Below are 19,933 nucleotides of genomic sequence, written 5' to 3'. Positions count from 1 at the left end.
AGGTACGCAGAGCAGGTGGGCACTGAGGTCAGGCTGCCACTTACTAGCTGGGTGACCTCAGTTTGCCTATCTGTAAAATGGGGTCAGTACCTATTTCCTAGACCCACAGGGACTACTAGTAGTTTCTATTTATTGAGTGCTTAACTACACGTCAGGTACTGTTCTGAGTACTTTGTACATATTACCTCATTTAATCCTCACCTGTTAGTACCCTTTGACTGATGAAGACCCTGAAGTATCGGGAGGTGGAGGAACTTGTCCCAGGTGACTGGCCCCAGAGTCCACGCTCATGAGCACCAGACTATGGCACCTGGGACGTACTCAACTTGGCAGCAGCTACTCTGGCATTGTGCATGTGGCCCAGAGTAAGTGACACATGGAGTGCTTGTCATTATAAGGAACTTTCTACAAGGTACACCCACCCTATTCCTTCCTATCACGGATGCCATGTTCTCACCTGAACATCTTGGCAACATACTGGCCAGGGCCTGAGGCTGAGGAGGTCACGGAGCCAATGCCGGCCATGTGGGGAGCGACACACTCCTTCAGGATCTCCTGCAAAAAGAGGTCGCAGCTGTCTGGGCCCAAGACCGCCCCCCAGTGCCACTCAGCCCTTCCAGGTTTCTGCTTCCTGAAGCTTCTAGGAAGCCTATCCCTACCCCAGAACTGCCTCTCCAGGATGCAGCTGGAGGTCTGGGGCGAGCTCTAGGAGAGACTGGGCAGCTGGCAGAACCTCTTGTGCTCTCTGCTACCCAACTAAAGCTGGGGCTAGTGGGGGGTACAGTACCTGGAGACTCTGGGTAGCAGCTGTCACCACGTGTGAGTGGGGGGAGAGGAGGCAGGTCATCGCAGTTCCAAAGAAGCGAGGGAGGTGGCCCAGTCCCAGGTCCGGCTGTAGCCTATCAAGAGAAAAGACAGAATTCTATGGGGCCTGGCCCTGGGCCTTTAGGACCTGGGTGGCCCAGGCCCAACAACAGTCACTGATCTGCAGGGCATTTTACCTGGAGGGAGGGCCCTTCTAATCGGCCCTTCTGGTTGCCAATAGTGCTGTCATTCAAGAAATAGCTACACGTGGTTAAAAAATTCAAATAGGTCTCCAGGGTACAAAATGAAGAGCATGCCTTCCTTATCACCTCATTCTCCCAGACTGACCCTCGAATGCACTTCCCCAAGGAAAAATCAAGGTTAAGTTTCTCGAGTACTCTACCAGATGTTTTTATGCATATACAAACATAAAAAATAACAGTTACTAATGTTTACGTAACACTTATACACATGCCAAGCACAGATGTAACAACACATTAATTCATTTAAACCTTGCAAAAACTGAGATTAAGTCCTATTACAATTCCCATTTTATGGATGAGACAACTGAGGCACAGAAAAGTTAAGTAAGTTGCCCAAGGCCACCCAGCTAGAGGAGGGAGGGGTCAGGGTTCCCACCCTGGTTGGATTCAGAATAGGCATGTAATTACACCATCTGCTGTGCTGCACCTTGCTTTTCCTCAGCATATCGTGGAGGTCTTTCCACGTCAACACGCACCCATCTACTTCAATTATTTCTAACAGCTGTGTGGTATTTCACTGTTTGTATTTAACCAGTCCCCTCCTAAGACACATTTAGGATGTCTCTAGGCTTTTTTGCCATTATTTATGGTGCTACAACAAGCATCCTGGCGCAACTGTGGGAGTCCTCCTGTAGGATAAATCCTGAGAAGCAGAGAACGAGGCTTTTCCCCTTTTCCAGCCCATCCAGGTGAAAGGTGGTTTAGTGCAGGAAGAAGGACATGGACCTGGCCGACCTGGGCTACAGACCTGGCTGTGCTCCTTAGCAGCTGCGTGACCACCTGACTCACAGTGCTTCCATTTCTGGTTTAGGAAATGGGCTAAGCCCTTCCCATGAGGTGGTGGTGATCAGTGTGGACAAACATGGATGCACGGCACCCAGCACGGCGCCTGGGGGAGCCTCAGAGACCCTCCCTCCAGGTAAAATGCAAGTCACCACCTGATACACTTATGTTCTTCTCAGCCTGAGCTGGGAAAAGCGGAATCATCGAGAGGTGACTATTAAGTGGCCAAGTTCAACTGTGAGTGTTATGACAGAGACACAAAGCAGAAACTAGACTTGGAGGACTAAGAGGAGGGGACAGTTAACCCAGGTGGGGAGTGGGGCAGAGATGCAGAAAGCAGGTAATATCCTCTCAGAAGGAAATCAACTGCACAGGGTGACAGCCGGGGTGACAAGATCAGTATGGCACTAGGACCCCACCCTGAGGGCAGTGCTCTCAGCCAGCTGGTCAGTGCTTTGGCAGGAAAGGCGTCAGCCTTGGCTAACACCGGCTGTGCTGCCCAGCCCTGTGCCTCATAAAACAAGCGGTGGTCCTCTGTACCCTCAACGTGGACCTGCTGCCAACCCCAGGAAGCTGACCCCCTCCCCCACTTCCAGCTCAGGTCCCTCCACCTCACCCTACCTGACCAGGTTGATATGGGCTTTCTCCATGACCTTCAGCCAGGCCAATAGGGGCTGTAAGTCATTCTCACTGGGAACGTAGTCATACAAGGCCTAGAGGCAAGACAAAAGAAGCAGGTGACTGAGCGAGTGTGTTCGGCAGCAGCCCAATGACAATGACCCCTCCTGTCCCCAGGCACCCCAGTGACAGGCCTACATGTGGGGCCCTGGAACTCACAGCCCCCCTGGCCCTCCCAGCTGCTGCCTTTCCCTGCCCCGTGAAGCCTTTCCAGTTTTGCTTCTATGGGAGAAAAGTCTGTAGGAGCGGTTGAGTGTAACTTGGGTCACACAACCCACTGTGATCTTGACAAAAGGCACAGAGCCCTTTCCCAGAAAAATGCATGTGAGCACATTTTGCAAACAATTTGGGGGCACATCCGCTCCCTTCCTCAAATCCATCCACAGATCCCTAAGGTTGAGAGTCCCTGCTCAAAGGTACCTGTTAATACCACGAGATCACGCTGAAATTGGTTATGAAGCTAACTGCTACTAAGTCAGGAGTCAGGACCCCAGCTCCCGGGGATGCTGATGTGGCTTTGGCGGCCCATCTCCTAGCTGCCTGTCAACTGGTCTCCAGCAGTGTGACAGCGCAGCCCAGACCATTCAACCTCACTCTGCAGACAAGTAACAGGGCCACCCCATCCCGACACAGACTTGCCCTCCCTCCGTCCACTACCCAGCCTCACCGTGATGATCTGAGCATTGAGCTCTGCAGGCAGGGTACCCGGGCCCGGCTTCGCATGGAAGAGGCTGTGAAAAGCCTGCATGGCACAGGCCGTCACCAGCTGGAGAGGACACACAGGCTCAGTGGGGACTGCAAAGCCCACAGTTGCCCTGGGGTCCTCAACCTCCCACTCCAGCCAGTGGGCTGGGGGGAGACCTGGGACCCCTGAAACTCAAACATGCTCCCCACACCTGGACACTCAGAGGACTGTCACTTTAGCAAGTTTTGGCAGCCACCAAAAAAATTTAAATGATTTAAACAAAAACAAGAGAAACATAAACAAGATGTTTTTAACATAATAGACTAAGAATGTAAGCTACAAATGATTTGTATACTATAATTATAGTTGTATTTTCACATTTTTATGTATGTTTATCCAAAGAGAAGATTCTGAAAGGATACACAGCAAGTTGTTCTAAAAGGTTTTTTTCTTTTAAACAATGATCATGTTATTTACATAATAATTATTTAAAAATATGTATGTGAACAAACACTGTAAGAGAATTCAGGAAGATTAACAGAGTTAACGCTAGAAATGACAGAAATGTGGGGGATGGTTTTTATGTATCTTTAAAGGCACCATACTGATTTGTAAGAAAGAGAGGGAGAGAGAGAGGAGAGGGAGAGAGAGACAGAGAGAGAGAGAGGAGAGAAACAGAGAGAGAGACAGAGAGAGAGGAAGAAAGAGAGGGAGAGAGACGGACGATTGCTGGAATAGCGCTCAAGCAGGGAGAGGACGGATGCTGTAGCAGCCCCCCACCCCCAGCTCTACCCTCACCCTGATCTCTGAGCCTGGCTCCTAACTGGACTGGGACCCTGAGGATGGCCCCGCCTGTTGGACACAGGACATGAGATGGTACCCTGGTGGTAGCGAAGAGCAGGTTCAGGGCAGGGAGACCCCAGATCCTGCTTTTGGCCTGACCAGGGAGTTCCTGGAACTCTAGCACCATGGGCCTGGGGTCTGCAGCTGTGCCCCCACCTGCTCAGAATAACCCTGCCTGTTGGCTCCCCAGCCTGAGCTCACCACATGGCTCAAGGTCATGACCCTGAGAAGAGTCTCACTGCAGCTTTTCACCAGGCCTTCCGGGAAGCAGGGCAGCAGGTCCTTCAGCAGTGTCAGCATGTGCAGCGTGGTGGTGGCCTCCTTGGAGCCTGGCAGACAAAGGGGAGCTGAGACTCCAGCCACTCTCTGCAGGGGGCCCTGTCCTCCCCCGCTGGCCCCCACCTCCACCCACTCAGCCCTGGGCCTGGCTCCCACCTCCAGACTTCTCAATCTCCTGGATGCAGAATTTGGCAGTAGATACGGCAGCAGGGTGATGGGCAGCGGCCTTCTCACCAAACATGAATTCACTGCCCTTGAGGACCGAGCACACTCCATGCTGGGCAGCCTTCCGGATCTGAGGGGCAAGGAAAGGGGGTCAGGGCTGTAGGTCAACCAGCAGCTTTGGGGGGTCGGCACAACGGCCCACCAACAATCGGTGTTTGCACTCCTCCCGCATGGCTGATGCTACGCCTAGAGCTTCGCAGACAGACACCCGAGCTGTGGGGGGAGACAAACCTCGGCTCTAATCCCCACTCTCCTCTAAACTCACCAAACGGCCCCCAGCAGCCAAGCAACTTAATCTCTGAGCTCCCGTGTCCTCGTGTTTACAACAGGGATGCCTGCACTCATTCGATTGTCAGCAATACCGTGTCCACCAAGCCCTCACTGTTCTTAGTGCCGGCAGTGTGGTAGTGAACTGAGCAAACAACTCATGCTCTGCTTGGGAGGCAGAAAGCAAACACTGTACACCAGAAGGTAAAAGTACCCTGCAGGCAGTAAAGCAGGGGCTGTGACTTTTTATATGGCGGTCAGAAAAGTGACATTTCAGCAGAGACCCGAAGAAAGTGAGGAAAGATGACGTGGATACCCAGGGAAAGAGGCACCAGCCACCTGGGATCCAAGTGCTCAGCAGAGTGATTACTAAGACTGTTATATTACATGCTCCCTGCCCTGCATTTCAGGAGGAAATAGTGGCCACCCACCACTTACTACCAAGCGCCTGCTATAAGCAGCAGCTGCACCAGGCCTGAGGAACACTGGAGTCTCACCACACCCTCACAGCAAGGTTCGTATTATTACCCCTATTTTAGAGCTGGAAACCGAGGCTCAGAGATTAAATAACGTGCCCAAGGTCACAGCACAAACGGGGAGCCCAGTATCCAATTCAGGTCTGTGTGACTCCAAGGCTCTGCCTCCCGAGCCCCCCTCCTGCTGCTGTAACTAACATGTCACTGCCCAATGAGGCAGCAGACTCACAAGGGCCTGCAGTGAACATCCCCCCTTACGAGGAGGAGCTGCCCCTCGTGTTCTGGACCTGAGCAGATGGCGCCTCAGAGGCAGGAAGTAGAACCTCGGGCCCAGAGCCTAGGACTCCAGGCAAGCTCCCCAATCCCACTCAGGTGGACCAGCCCAGCCCCGCCTCCTGGAGTGGCTGGCCCCTCCTGTCCTCGGGCGGCCCTGCAGCCTTACCTTGGGCTTGGTGTGCACGGTGAAGCTCAGCAGCCCGTGGTACACCTGCAGGGTCACGGGGTAGCCCCAGGCCTCCAGGTCCTGCTTCCGCAGAAGGATGGCCAGGCACGAGAGGACCTTGAAGAGGAAAGGCAGAGTCTCTCAGCTCTACCTGCATCAGCCAGGTGGAAAAAAGCTTCACTGACCCCCGCAAAATCCCAATAGGATCAACCCGAGGGTCCAAGGAGTGCCCACACCTCTCCTAGGGAGCAGCCAAACTTTAGCCTGCTCAGATGGGCCCTGGACTACAGTAGAGGAGAAACTGAGACCCAACCACTAACCCATCGGAGCGCAGAGGTGGAGCCACTGCTGGCCTGGGCTGACATGATTTCCATGAAGGCTTTGGAGGTATCGGAGAACTTCTTAATGAGCACAGGGCTGGGTACTCTGCGGGGAGAGAACAGAGAAAGTCAGAACCCCAGAGGGGCCTCCGAGAGTATCTGGTATAGCCTTAGCCCTGGGCTGAAAGAGGAAGCTGGACAGACGGAGGCAGCGCTGGACCAGTCACAGCAAATGAGCACCAGCCAGGACGGCTCGCCCTTCCTGACACTCGGTTCAGCGAGCCCTCCATGGCACCTGAGCTCCCTGCTTCCCTCACCTTCTCCACTATCTATTCTCTGTGCTACCACAAGGTGGATCCTTATAAACTGACCCCAACCCCCTCCCCACCTTTCCCCAGATACCCTGGCACCAATACTCCACCCCCTGCCTCCTGCCCGACTGCACCAGGGCTGCCCTCTCTCCAGGCACCAGCACTCACACTGTCCGCAACATCCCAAGCCATGCCCAAGCCTGGTACTGTAGGATGCCACCTGATACTCCAGCCTCTTTTCGTTTTTTTAAACAATTCCCTGATCCTATTCCTCCCATCCACACTCCCTTCTCCTCTGCACAATGAGCCTTGGGGTCAGACAGGAGCCAGGACTCACCGCTTCAGGACAAGGTTCAGCAGGTAAGCAACAGCGGCCAGAGACTCTGGGGATTCCACCGCTTCCATTGTCGTCATCTGAAAGCCAGATCACGGGGTGTGAACAGGAAATGTGTCATGTTGGCAAATGGGATGCTGTAGGCACCACGTACCCAGCAGAACAGTTATGATCAAGAATCCTGGTGTCAGAGGCTTAAATTGCCGCTTTGCCACTGTGTGACTTTGGGCTAGCGACATAACATTTCTGTGATTCAATTTCCTCATTGTAAAACAGGGACAGCAGTCCCTACCTATAAGTTGTTGTGAGGGTTCACTGAATTAATATGTGATACAATTAAAATATTGCCTGGCACATGATGAAAACCCTGTATTGCTATCTATTTTGTTTCATTATTCTAGAGCAGATTGGCAAGGTTTGTCTGTAAAGGGCCAGATAATCAATATTTTAGGCTTTGCAGGCCACATGTGGTCTCTGTTGCAGATTCTTCTTTCCGTGTTTTAACAATCCTTTAAAAATGGGAAAACCACTCTTAGCTCTCAGGCTTACAAAAAGAGGCCATGGGGTCAGATTATGCCTTTGGGCACAGTTTGCCTGTCCCACGCTATAGTAGTGATTCCCAGACTATTAATCCCTTTAACATTACTGAGGATTCCCCAAGGAGATTTTGTTTACGTAAGTTATACCTACTAATATTTACCATATTAAAAATTAAAATGGAGAAAAAATTAAAACACAAGAATATGCAAGCACAATTCCATCAACTGTCAAAATAATGTCATCAGAAATCAAATAACTTCTGGAAAATTCTATGATACACTCATGAGAGAGTGAGACTGAAAGAGGTAAATGATGTTTTAATATTAAGGAAATAATTTTCACCTATTCAACCCCCTCCCCAAAGCGTCTTGGGGACCCCTCACACCACATTTTAAAAAACATTTTTCTTGAGGATACTCAACTTCATAGATCACAGAGAAAAAAAAACCACAACAGAGTACAGAATTTTTGTTTTACACAAATAACGCAGCAAATACCACCAGGCTTACCAAGCCACCGGAGAATGACTGAAGCACTTTCGCCTGCTCAAGGTTGTCCTTCTCTTCCCACATGCCAGGGGCACGTCTCTTCTCTCTACAGCTTGAATAACCTGCTGCTCTGAGCACCCACCCCAAGTCACAACCACTTACCAGGGCTGCAAAGTACTCAGTCTCCGTCTCCTTCCCTCCCTGGGAGCGAATCACCTCGGTGACAGCAGCCAGAACAGCACAGATCTGCACAAGAGGGAGAAGGCCCCTATGATATCTCTTGTTAGACCTAACCCCACCCAGGTTCGCCTCTCTTCCTTGCTCCTTCACAAATGACTCTCCTGACAGCCCAGAGATAGACAAGATGAGCAGCATTCAGAGCCAGGTGTACACAACACAGGGCCCAGCACACAGGAAGCTCAGAACCCGTTTGCCAGAATTCTACCTCTAGGACGCTATCGCTTATAGAAATACCTGCACAAATGTGCAAGCATTTATGTACAAGTGTGTTCATCGCAGCAACAAATTGGAACAACCATGCAGCCAACCACAGGGGATTAAGTATCATAGAATAAATAATGATACATTCATATGCTATGTAACTATTGAAAATAAGGAACAACTATGGATATTAACATATTGTTCAGTGAGGAAAAAAGTTGCAGAACACTGTATATAAAATATAATCACGTTTTAGTAAACCAAAACAAAATGCAGATAAAAAATATACCAAAAAATCTAGAGTAGTAATGTTGACAAGGGGCTATTGAGCACTTGAAATGTGGCTAGTGTGACTGAGGAACTTAATCTTTAATTTAAAATTTTTAATTAATTACATTTAAAAACAAATACTTGATCCAGTTATTGGAAAACAGAGTTAGAACAACTTGGGTATACAAATCTACCTGTGCAACTGTAAGTTTTATGAACTCTAAATACAAATCAAATATTTTCAATTAAGATTTAGCATCCAAATGGAGATGTTAAGGGTAAAATGCACACTAGATTTTGAAGACTCAGTATGATAAAAATATTGTAGAACATCTCATTATTTTTTTTATATTGATTATATGTTGAAATGATAATTTTGGGATATATTGAGTTAAATAAAATATATTATTAAGATTAATTTCACCTACTTTCTACTTTTTTTAACATGGCCACTAGAAGATTTAAAATTATATACATGGCTTGCATTACATTTCTGTTGGACAGAGCTGGTCTAGATAGATACACAAATGACCCATTAACTGTAGCTACTATGAAGGAGTTAAGTTGGGAGAACAATTTTCACAATTTTTTCCTACTTTGGTACCATTTACAATTTTGACATTTTTCATTTAAATAATGAAATAATATAAATATACATAATTGAAAAATATAAACTAAATTTAGTTGTTAGAGAAAACATTTTCTAACCCCTGTTACTCAGCATTAATTTGCTCCGTAAGTGTTTCTTAAAAATATTCTATGTACAATGTTCTGTGCTAGGTACAGTTGAAGAGAGAAAAGTTTGGAAAATATTTTTACCCTGAGGGGCTTTACACTTGAGCAGGGAAGATGTCAGAAAAGGAGAAAAGTGGAATCTGCCCTAGGAGAGGTAATAAGATAAGTAGGGGGCACAGAGGGTAAGAGAGGTGATGCATCCTCCAGAAATACCAGCTGCTGTCACGGACAGCAGTCGGCCCACGCTGGAATAAGCATGAGTCTGGCCCCTCTTCACTACCCCACGCCCTCCTGACCCTCCCCACTACCTCCTTGTGGGCAGCAGAGTTGGATTCCCAGAAGCGCTGCACTTTGCTGAAGGTGACATTAGTGCAGTCGGAGAGGCCGCTCAGGAAGGTGGCCGAGGACTTCTCCGTGAGAGCTGTCGCCTCTTCTTCTTCCATGGCCGTCTCAGGAGCTTCACTTTTGCCCAGGCGCAGGGACCCTGACTGCAACTCATTATGCAACTTCACAGCATCAACTGTCAGGTCGCTCTTTCCTGAAAACCGGAGGCACAAGGTAAGACCACCCCCTACTTCTACCTGATCCTCCTTGGCCTGAGAGAAAAAGAACCATCCCTACGAAACGTGCCGGCAGAGTCCAGGCCCCCAACCCGAGAGGCTGAATTCTGAACACGGTCTTCCCCATCAGCCTACTGTACGCCTAGAAGTTAGAGGGAACCCTCCAGGTAAAATTTTCGGATTCCCTGCCCTGGTGGCATAAGTGCTGGTAGGAGTCGGCTGAGGGCTGCATTCAGGGAACATGGGAAATAAATGAAGGTGAAGACGTTTTGAAAAGAGCCACCAGGTTAATTATAGCCATTAGTCCAAACTCTGATACCCGTGGTACCCTAGACAAATCATTTCCGTACCGTGGACTCAGTTTCCGCATCTGTGAAATGGGGAGGGGCCTTCCCGGTAGGCTCCAGACCCAACACTCTAAGAGATGAAAGCTCCAATGCCCGGGCCTCAGAGGCCCAGACCCATCCAGACCCAGACAGGCCCAGAACCCCACCGCCGACATTGCCCGGGTCTCGATCCTACTACCTGAGGGCCGGCTGAAGAAGCGGCTGCGGGCGGCCTGGCGGTGGCGACAAATGGCGGGGTTGCTGTCGCTGCTGTGGCCTTTCTTCCAGCGTTTCAACTTAGCGGAGACACCGGAGGGCAACTTCCCGGAGCGACCCATGTCTATCAACTAAGCTTGTAAGACTGGCTTCCAGGGACGCAGAAACACGCGCAGAACCCACGTGGGTCCGCAATTCCCGTCGTTTCCTTTTCCTCTGGCGCCACTTCCGGACTCGCCTCCGTTACCGTGGCAAAACAGTCAACTTCCGGTTTTACATTTCCTCTAGGCTCAAGATCCTGAGGAGCTCAGAGGAGAGTCGTTGCTAGGGAGGAAGTTGTGTTGCTAGGGTGTCCCTGGGGCTCCTACTCCTGGTCCATGGTTCTTGGCCACAGGAGGGAGCCTTGCAAAACTGGAATTCCTTTGCAGGTTAAAAACACAAACAAACGTACATTTATATTATTTTTGAAAATCTATTTTCAAAAGTTAAACATAGGAACAAATTTATATGAAAGGGTCGAAATCTGTCCAGACCTGAAAGAATGAAAATCAGTTAGGCCTGAAAAAAGAAAACAGCAGCGGGTATGCTCTAAACCCACTTAGCTGTTTTCATTTATTACTGGGGATACCCAATTGCGAAGCTATCCTTGCCTCAGGACACCACTCAATCCCCTCTTGTTAATGTCTTCTAATTCCACTTCAGAACCAGCAACCAATCCAACCCTCCCAATCCCCTCCAACCCTCTCCCAAATCCTTTACACAGAACCCAAACCTTACAAAAGACGTTTAGGAGGGCCTCTTGGGAGGAAGTCCCTTCTTCACTTCAAATGAATAAATCTGATTTTGTCAGACTAAGGTTTGATCTTGGTGGTTTGGGCTGAGTAGGTTTAAACATTCATTTTTACTTTTTTTTTCTTAGCTCTCGTTGATAAGACACTTTGATAAGTCAGTTTTCTAAATGAACAAATAATTGACAAAGTTTCACTTGATACCGTGTGAATTTTTCCCCTTGCTATGATCTAAATGTTTGTGTCCACCCAAAATTCATGTGTTGAAATCCTAGCTCCCAAAGATGATGGTATTAAGAGGTGAGGTCTTTGGGAGGTGCTTAACTCATGAGTGGAATGGTGCCTTATAAAAGCAAGCCCAGATTGATCTCTAGCCCCTTCTGCCACGTAGAAGACACAGTGAGAAGGCACCGACTATGAACCAAGAAGCAGCCCTTACCCAATCATGCTGGTACCCTGACCTCAGACTTCCAGTCTCCAGAACTGTGATAGATAAATTTCTGTTGTTTATAAGCTACAAAAATGACAAAACTGGGGTGGCCAGTTAGCTCAGTTGGTTAGAGCGTGGTGCTAATAACACCAATGTTGCCAGTTCAATCCTCGCATAGGCTACTGTGAACTGTGCCTTCCTTATAAAAAAAAGAGAGACAAAACTGAAGTGTCCTACTTCAGGCACATCCTGAGAAGCCAGGGTTCTTTGGAAAAGACAGTAATGCTGGGAAAAATACAAGGCAGCAGGAAAAAGGAAGATAAAATATGAGATGGATTGATGCCATCAAAGAAGACATAGCCGTGAGTCTACAGGAGCTGAGCAGGGCTGCTGAGGACAGGCTGTTATGGACATCACTCATTCATGGGTCACCAGTTCCACAAAGACAGGAATTTTGTCTTTGTCATTTCCGTTCTCAGCATCTGTAGCAGTGCCTGGCACATAGTAGGCACTCAACAAATTACTGTTGAATGAATGAATGAATGAATGAATGAGTATATGTGTGTTGTGGATAGAAGAAGAGGGACTAAAACAGGGCACAAATTATAAAAATTCAAGAATAAATGTAAATACTAATAATTGTGATGAGCTAATACTTAGGCAAACTGAGATATTATTTCACTCCACAGTTTGAAACACAAAGCTCAAAACACACGTCTGAGGAGGTGAAGGAATGCCAAAAAAAGAGTTTTGGTCCAAGAATCAAAGAGCTGGGAATGGAGAGTAAAGGGAAGGCTGGAGTGAAATTCGTGAAACTATAATGTTGGTGTTGGAAGCAGACACCTGAGGGGGCACCTAGATGACAGTGTCAATACTTTCGTGTCAGTGTTAATATTTTGCTGGTCAGTTTCAATACTTTCACTGTTCTGCAGTAAAATAAACATAACATAATGATGCTGGTGTTCAGAGGCCCTTTCTTCTTCTATAAAGCAATAGTGAGAATAAATGGAAGGGTTTTTTTCAAACACTAATATTTGTGAAAATAAAGAGTTGGCAACATTCTGTCAGGCATTCTCCTTTTTAAAACAAGGTTACTGGGTTACTGATGTGTGAAAACTCAAAATATCTGCCAACCAACTCTTCATTTGAATATCTGAACCAACTGTTCATTTTGCCAAGTCCAGAAAGGTGAAGTGATTTGCACAAGTTCCCACAGTGTGGTAGTTTATTTGGTGAGACGCAGAAAGTGCTATCCATAAAGGAAAAGATGGATGAAGTGAAATACATTAAATGTAAGAAATTCTGCTCATGAAAAGACACCATGAAGAGCATTAAGAGGTGAGCCAAAGATATTTGCAATACGTATAACTAATGAAGTATATCAGAATATATATATGTATTTTTAAAAGACCTCCTACAAATCAATAGAAACAAGGCCGACAATCCAGAAAAAAAACGGGCAAGAGAGATGAATAGGCACTTCACAAAAGTAGATACCCAAATGGCCAATAAACATATGAAAAGATGCCAACCTCATTAATGAACAGGGAAACGTAAATTAAAACCACAATGAAATGCCACTACAAACCCAGCAGAATAGCTAAAATTAAGAAGACTAGAGATGGCCAGCCCAGTGGCTCAGGCGGTTGGAGCTCCGTGCTCCTAACTCCGAAGGCTGCCGGTTCGATTCCCACATGGGCCAGTGGGCTCTCAACCACAAGGTTGCCAGTTCAACTCCTCGACTCCCGCAAAGGATGGTGGGCTGCGCCCCCTGCAACTAGCAACAGCAACTGAACCTGGAGCTGAGCTGCACCCTCCACAACTAAGACTGAAAGGACAACAACTTGACTTGGAAAAAAGTTCTGGAAGTACACACTGTTCCCCAATAAAGTCCTGTTCCCCTTCCCCAATAAAATCTTTAAAAAAAAAAGACTAGAGATATTAAGTGTTGGGGAGGATGTGGAGCAACTGGCTGCATGTGCTGCTGGTGGGAGTACAAGCTGATACAACCACTTTGAAAACCTGTGTGGTAGTCTCTACTAAAACTGAATACATTGATTATACCTCATAATCCAACAATTCATTCCTGGGTATATACTCAATAGACATGTACACATATGCATCAAAGACATATATATGATAATGTTCATAATAGCAAAATAGTGGCAATGATCCAATGTCCATCAACAATAGAACGGATAAATAAATTGTGTCATATGGATACGATGGACTATTATAGTATTCAGCTGTACACAGCAATGAGAGTGAGCAAATGACTGCTACGTAATGCCACAGCAGGTATAATCTAAGTTGCGTGAAAGACTCCAGACACAAAAACGTACATACTGCATGATTCCACTTAGGTGAAGTTCAAAAGCAGGCTTTCTAATACAAGATTAGAAGTCAGGATAGCAGTTACATGGTGGTAATACTGAGAGTAGGCATAAGAGGTGTGGTAATATTCTAATTTTTTATCAGAAGGGAGTTTACATGGATGTATTCAATCATTTACTGAGCTGTGCGCTTGTAATTTGTGTACTTTTCTGTATATATATATATTATATATATATATATATATATATATATATATATATAATATATATATATGTAAAACATTTCATTGGTTTACTAAAAACAAAAAGTGGTCCTCGCACAGAGAAGAGAGAACATAAAGACTGTTGATGTAAAAAGCCTCACTGCGGAGAAGACAAAGCCCAGTGCTGACTCAGGCTCCAGCCACAGAAGTTAACACAACTACCCTCCAGTCCTGGGACACAGGCTGAGACCTGGGCAATAAGCCTGAAAAAGGGGAACTGGTGGCCTGGAGAGGAAGAGGAAGCCGATTTTGGAAACTGTTGTAATCAAACTGGTGTTCACACCCAGACATCTAGATGTGGGGGCAGTTGCTACCTAAAAGAAGGCAGAGAAAATGTTGAGCTAGAGTCTGTATTTTTTTGCTACGTGACACTGAGCAAGGATTTAACCTCTCTGAGTCTTCGTTTCCTAGTCTGAAAAGTGGTAATAAAACTGAGCCCAATGGGCAACTCTGAGGATTCATTACGAAAGTGCGTGTGTCAAAATGTGCACAACTCCCCAAATGCGAAGTGGTACCCTGCGAAGGGCGCGGTGGTGCACCTCTGCCACCAGAGGGAGCTCTGGAAACAGTTTTAGGCTAAAGCCCTACGGAGACGCAGCAATACGTGCTGAGCAGGCTGGAATTTTTGCAAATCAGATGGGAAGATGAAGAGGTCCAGGGTAGCGGGAGCCTTCTCATCCTTTTCCTAGGCCGTAGACACTTCCAAATGAGTCTGTATCGTAACTGCATAGAGCCCAGGTTGGAAGGGGCATTGGAGGGGCCATGGGCCACCTGCTGGCCTTTCCTCCTGAGGCACCTGCTCAGAGCCTCCTCCAGGAGGCATGTGGTGCCAGAAGAGAGGACAAGAGCACCCACATGTCCAGAGCACACACTCTCCCAACCCTGCACTCAGGGTTCACCTTTTTGGTGAAGAACCAACCTGCCCTCCCCACCCCAAATTCCAGCCACATCTTCCACCCAGAAGCAGCAGTCATCTCCATGATTAGTCACACTACACATAACCCATATTTTGCCCTGTATAATGTGCACTTTTTTGTCCAAATTTGTGAGGGAAAAATAAGGATGCGCACCATACATGGGTGGTACTAATTTAATATCTATACAAGTGTGTTTAATTCTTTTTTGTATGCTGTGTGACCTGGAGCAAGTCACCTTCTTCTCTAAGCCTCAGATTTCCTCATCTATAAAATGGAGATAAGAATGCCTACCCCTAGGGTTTATGAGAACTGAATAAGATAATATGTAAAGTGCTTAGCACACTGCCTGCTCACCTAGTGAACAGGCAATAAATGTGAGCTAATATTATTATCTAAAAAAGTCTTCTTGAGTTCCAAAACACCATCCCACCGATTATCTAAGTGAGGAGGACAAAGCAGGAGTCCTCATTTTACAGATGAGGAAACATGGTTTCCAGGGGTTCAGTCACCCCCCCAAAGTAGCACAGTTGGTCAATAGGCAGAAGCCGGGATATCCAACTCTTAGCCCAGGAGCCCCCTCTGTAGCCGCTGCTCTGTAACTTTCTGTGAGGCTTGAGTGGAGGGAATACTGTATCCGAAGTGCAGAGCCCAAGGGGAGCAGGAAGGCCGTTTTTAGGTCAGCAGGGCTACGATCTGTTATGACACTGGGTAGGAGGAAACAGAAGTTGAAGCCTGGTTTCTTGCCCCAGACAAAAAGGAAGCACGTGGTTTGGGTGCCTAACTTAGGACCCACGCTCGGGGGAAGGGAGAAGGACTTTATCAACCTTGGCAGGCCATCGTGACCAAGGCGGTGTAGAAGCACTGCTTCAAGGAGGGATAGAACACGTGCGCCAGCCCTCTCCGGTCACCATCTGAAGATAAACAGAGCTGGAACTGGTGCTGCTGGAAAAGAAAGAAGAGAGTTTGGCTGTAGGCTTGTGGCTTCCTAGGACTCCCCTGAAAGCAGCACCTTCTCTGCTCTGACCCTAAAACCCAGCTTCAGACTTGAACGTCCAGCCCAGCCACAGTGCAAGACCTTCTCTCTGGATTATGGAACTTTCATTCTCTGAAAATAAATCATCAGGTGTGTTCCAGGCCCTCTGCCTCCAGGCCCTGCATGGGTAACTATGATGATAAAAATGCTCAAAGCCTGGCAATAAGCAAACCTTTTTGACCCTTCTATTTTCTTCACAAAAACTGGTTTCCTAGTCTATATTTTCTTTGGATTAAATTCTAAGTGCAAAACAGGCAGATACCTTGTTATTTCAGAATAATTTGTACTATGAGTAGGGAATGACTGAGAGATTAGTAGTGTGTTAGCCCAGGATCTCTGAGAAGCAATTGACAGACAGGGTTTACAGGAAATGTACTGGGGAAATGTCTGAGGCAGGAAACGGGGAGGAAATAAGACAACTCTGGCAGAGTAGGTGTGACCCAAGTGAAGGATGGAGAGAAGGAAGGTTGGATGGGTGGAAGCGTCTTAGACTGTAGTGAATTTCTGAAGGAAATTCAGCGAGGCTGTTGGGGAATACTTGAGCCAAAATCTCCCCTCAGAGGAGTCCCGGGTCTCCCAGGACCAGGCCTTTGTATCCTTGATGCAGGGCTAATAAGTCACGGCTCAGCACGACTAGAAGCTCAGAGTCTTGAGATCTTAGCCACAGTCATCTGGGCTCACTCCCTCTCCAAAGCAGAAATCCTCTCCTCCTCAGACACCAGCTGAGCTGGGAGAACTGAACATCAAGCGACACATTTGCAAGATGTTCAACAAGTAAAGACACATGGAGTCCTGACAGGGAGTGGGCTGAACAGCAGCCTCTCCTTCCGCTCAGCGGAAGACTTGGTTTACCCCACTGTGATTTTAAGTCGGGTTCTTCACTGAATGTTCCATAATAGATAAGGGAGATACCCTTCTGTGGAAAAAAATAAATATTATAGGAAGGGAAGGCTGAGAGAGGCCTTCATTGTTTTAAAGGACAGTGGAGGGTAATAGGGCTAAGACCACTGATTATCCTAATCTGAGTTTTTCGAACTGCTTAACCAACAAGATGGCTGTTTGAAAGCTGTTAGAGTCCTGGGAATTTCCCTGAGGCCTGAGGAATGAAAGCACCGAGCTAAAAGGGAGGCTCTTAAGTAAGGGTTTAAAGGCCGACAGGAGCCCTAGGCAGAGATGAAGGCTGGTCATTGATGACCAGCTGGCCCATGAGATGACAGCTGAGAAGCCTCTGGAGGACAGATGCCCACGCCCACACTCTATGCAGGAAGGGGACTTATCGGCCACAGTTGCTCCCTGCAGGGCAGAGAGGGAGGGCAGTGACCTGGGGAGGAGGGGTGCAGTCATTCTCCCAGGCTGCTCTGTGATCTGAGCCCCTTGCACCTGCTTTGTTCTCAGAATGTGTGAATGCATCCTGCATCCGCCCAGTTCTTTAGAAAGGCCTAGGAATCAGTCCTGACAAATGTTTGCGTGTCTTGTGTTCAGTAGAGATAACAATTAAGATTTAAAAAAACAAAGTAGTGGCGGGCAAAACACACTGGTTTATCCTTATCCTTATTGACATTTGAGAAATCACCTTGGCTTGATAGGCTCTAAGCTTTTCCCCAGATTTGTGATGCTGTGACAGATACCAAATGGATCCCCATCTCTGCCCAGGAATTCTGGCTTCCAGCTGCAAAGCCTTCAGCATCCTCACAACGGTCCTTTCCACTCCCTCCGTCTCCATGTCTCCTTGGGCTCCTGCCTTTCTCTTCCTGACAGAGCAATCCCCAGCTGTGGGGCCCTTCTCCACGGATCACCTCCGACTTCTCAGACATGAACGTGGTCCTCTGACCTCTCCCACTCTTTTGGTGGGTCACCTCACTTTTCTCGTCTGCTACATGAGAATTGGGGGAGGCAGGAAGTGAGGACTTGCAGTGAAGAATTTTCAAGATGTATCCCAGCTGGGACACTCAGGGACACTGACGGAGTGGTTAAGTGCATGTGTGCGTGGGGGTGTAAAAGTAGTTAAGATGTAGTGCCCGTCCTCAAGGAGTTTCTCGTGGAATAGAACTGATGCATGCACAAAACAAAACCCTCTGATGATCTGAGGTAGATATCCTGTAGGTGAGGTGCATAAAGTTATCAGAGTTCTTCAGAATTCCAAGGTGATGAGAGATTCCTTCCAGAGGCAGAGGGGGTGGGTGAAGGGAATAAAGTAGGATTCCTGAGCTCCTTCCTAAGGCTGGTGGCACAGATGACCTTGGCCTCCTGCCCAGTGTATCCTAGTTATCTGCCCAGTTCCAACCCCAATGAGCAAGCCATCCCTACCAAGCATCCTGCTGGAAGGGAAATCTGTCCGCGGACCGTCAGACTCACAACCTCTGAAATGGTACCCCTCGTTAAATCTTTTTTTGTCTTCTTGATCACACTGCTAACAATATTTATTATTAGTGTTAATAAAACATACTTATTGTTATTTATGATTATTTGCTAGGCATAGCACTAAGTGCTTCCCATACATTCATAGCATTTATTTCTCACAATAGTGTTTTAGGTGAATATAAATGTGCTTATTGTCCCAGCTTACAGATGGGGAAATTAAGGACGAGCAGTTGAGTGACCCATTGTAGGCCCCATGGCTAACCAGAAACAGAAACGTATTTGAATTCAAATTTCTCCGTACTCACACTTCCTATTCATTGTAGAAATGTGAGACCCCAACTACACAAGAGCATAGAAATTTTGAATAGAAGGAGAGAGCAGGGGGAGGAGAAAGGGACATGGCGAGAGTTAGAGTGGGAGCATGGATGAGGGTCAAGGCAGAGGGACAAAATGTGCAGTCTGAAAAGCCAAGGGCAGGCCAGGGCATCAGGACTGGGATGACCAAGCAGCAGGGATGACCAGAGGGAGAATTTTCTAAGAGGAAGTCTTTCAAAGACTCTTGTTGGGGCCACACCAAGATTTTGAACAAGGATAGTTCTCCCTGGGATTTTGTGAGCTCTGGGTGCAGCTTTTAGTGTTGGACTCTTCCCAGTCACTTCTCTGGTCGCTGAATTCCATCTTATCCCCCCTGCAGAAGACAGAGGCAGTGGGCATTGTGGTTAGAGTATACACTAGGCCATTGGACTGCTTGGGTTTGAGTCCTGCCTGGCTTCTCCTTCACTTCTGAGCTGTGACTTTGGACAAGTTATCACTGTGGGTCTCAGTTTCCTCATCTGTGGAATGAAGCTATAATAGTATCTACAGTATAGGAATTGCTGGAGGGTTGAGATAATACACTAAAACACTTTATACATAAACAAACAGTAGCTATTATGATGATTAATCTACAAACCCATTCAATGTGTTTTGGTTCATGTTGTTCCTAGAGTGCCTTTTCTCTCCCTCACAAATCCTTCCCACTCTTCAAAGTCAACAAATGACTAAAATGCCACAAAAATGTGGAGAGCACAGACAGCAGTAGATAAGAGCATGCATGGACTTGGGAGCCAGCTAGCCCGGTTCCTGTAACGGTGAACAAATTACCTCATCTCTCAGTTTCCTCATCAGTAATGGGGAAACGATAGTACCTGCCTCAAAGGATCATTATGAGGATATAAAGACTAAATGAGTTAACACTTGTAAAGCACTTACAACACTGCTTGGCACTTAGTAGTTGCTTCATGAGTGCATGTTTAAAACTTTTCTAGAATCTCTGTCAAAATATAGCATACAGTACAGTTTCATTGTTAGCTACTTACATGTGCGTCTTATTCGAACTCCACCTGCTGTGAAGGGCAGAAAACACATTCAATCCATCTTGGATCTAGCCCACTGCCTGACTCCTCTAAGTGGCTAGATTGGAATACAACGGGAGAGTGGCATGATTAGCAGAGAGCTGTCCAGATAAGCACATATTTAAACT

At 47.2% G+C, this 19,933-nt stretch overlaps 1 protein-coding gene across 1 annotated transcript in view; it reads right to left on the bottom strand.

Annotated features, from left to right (window-relative positions):
* The window catches only part of RRP12 (ribosomal RNA processing 12 homolog), a 28,999-nt gene extending 18,507 nt beyond the window's left edge, over positions 1 to 10,492 (bottom strand). Inside the window, exons 1-12 of the mRNA XM_074339271.2 lie at positions 10,270 to 10,492; positions 9,493 to 9,722; positions 7,901 to 7,984; positions 6,714 to 6,790; positions 6,066 to 6,171; positions 5,746 to 5,862; positions 4,492 to 4,630; positions 4,258 to 4,385; positions 3,196 to 3,294; positions 2,472 to 2,563; positions 788 to 899; positions 458 to 555 (exon numbers count right to left, since the gene is read on the bottom strand). Of these exons, the coding sequence (XP_074195372.2) occupies positions 458 to 555; positions 788 to 899; positions 2,472 to 2,563; positions 3,196 to 3,294; positions 4,258 to 4,385; positions 4,492 to 4,630; positions 5,746 to 5,862; positions 6,066 to 6,171; positions 6,714 to 6,790; positions 7,901 to 7,984; positions 9,493 to 9,722; positions 10,270 to 10,408 (1,421 nt within the window). The 5' untranslated portion in view covers positions 10,409 to 10,492. The remainder of the gene's footprint in view (positions 1 to 457; positions 556 to 787; positions 900 to 2,471; positions 2,564 to 3,195; positions 3,295 to 4,257; positions 4,386 to 4,491; positions 4,631 to 5,745; positions 5,863 to 6,065; positions 6,172 to 6,713; positions 6,791 to 7,900; positions 7,985 to 9,492; positions 9,723 to 10,269) is intronic.
* Positions 10,493 to 19,933: the final 9,441 nt, after the last annotated feature.

The sequence above is a fragment of the Rhinolophus sinicus genome, chromosome 15 (assembly GCF_057876585.1).
Source record: "Rhinolophus sinicus isolate RSI-liver-muscle chromosome 15, RSI-T2T, whole genome shotgun sequence".
Classification (NCBI taxonomy): domain Eukaryota; kingdom Metazoa; phylum Chordata; class Mammalia; order Chiroptera; family Rhinolophidae; genus Rhinolophus; species Rhinolophus sinicus.
Note: the sequence above shows the minus strand (reverse complement) of the source record. Positions and strands in the feature narration are given on the sequence as shown.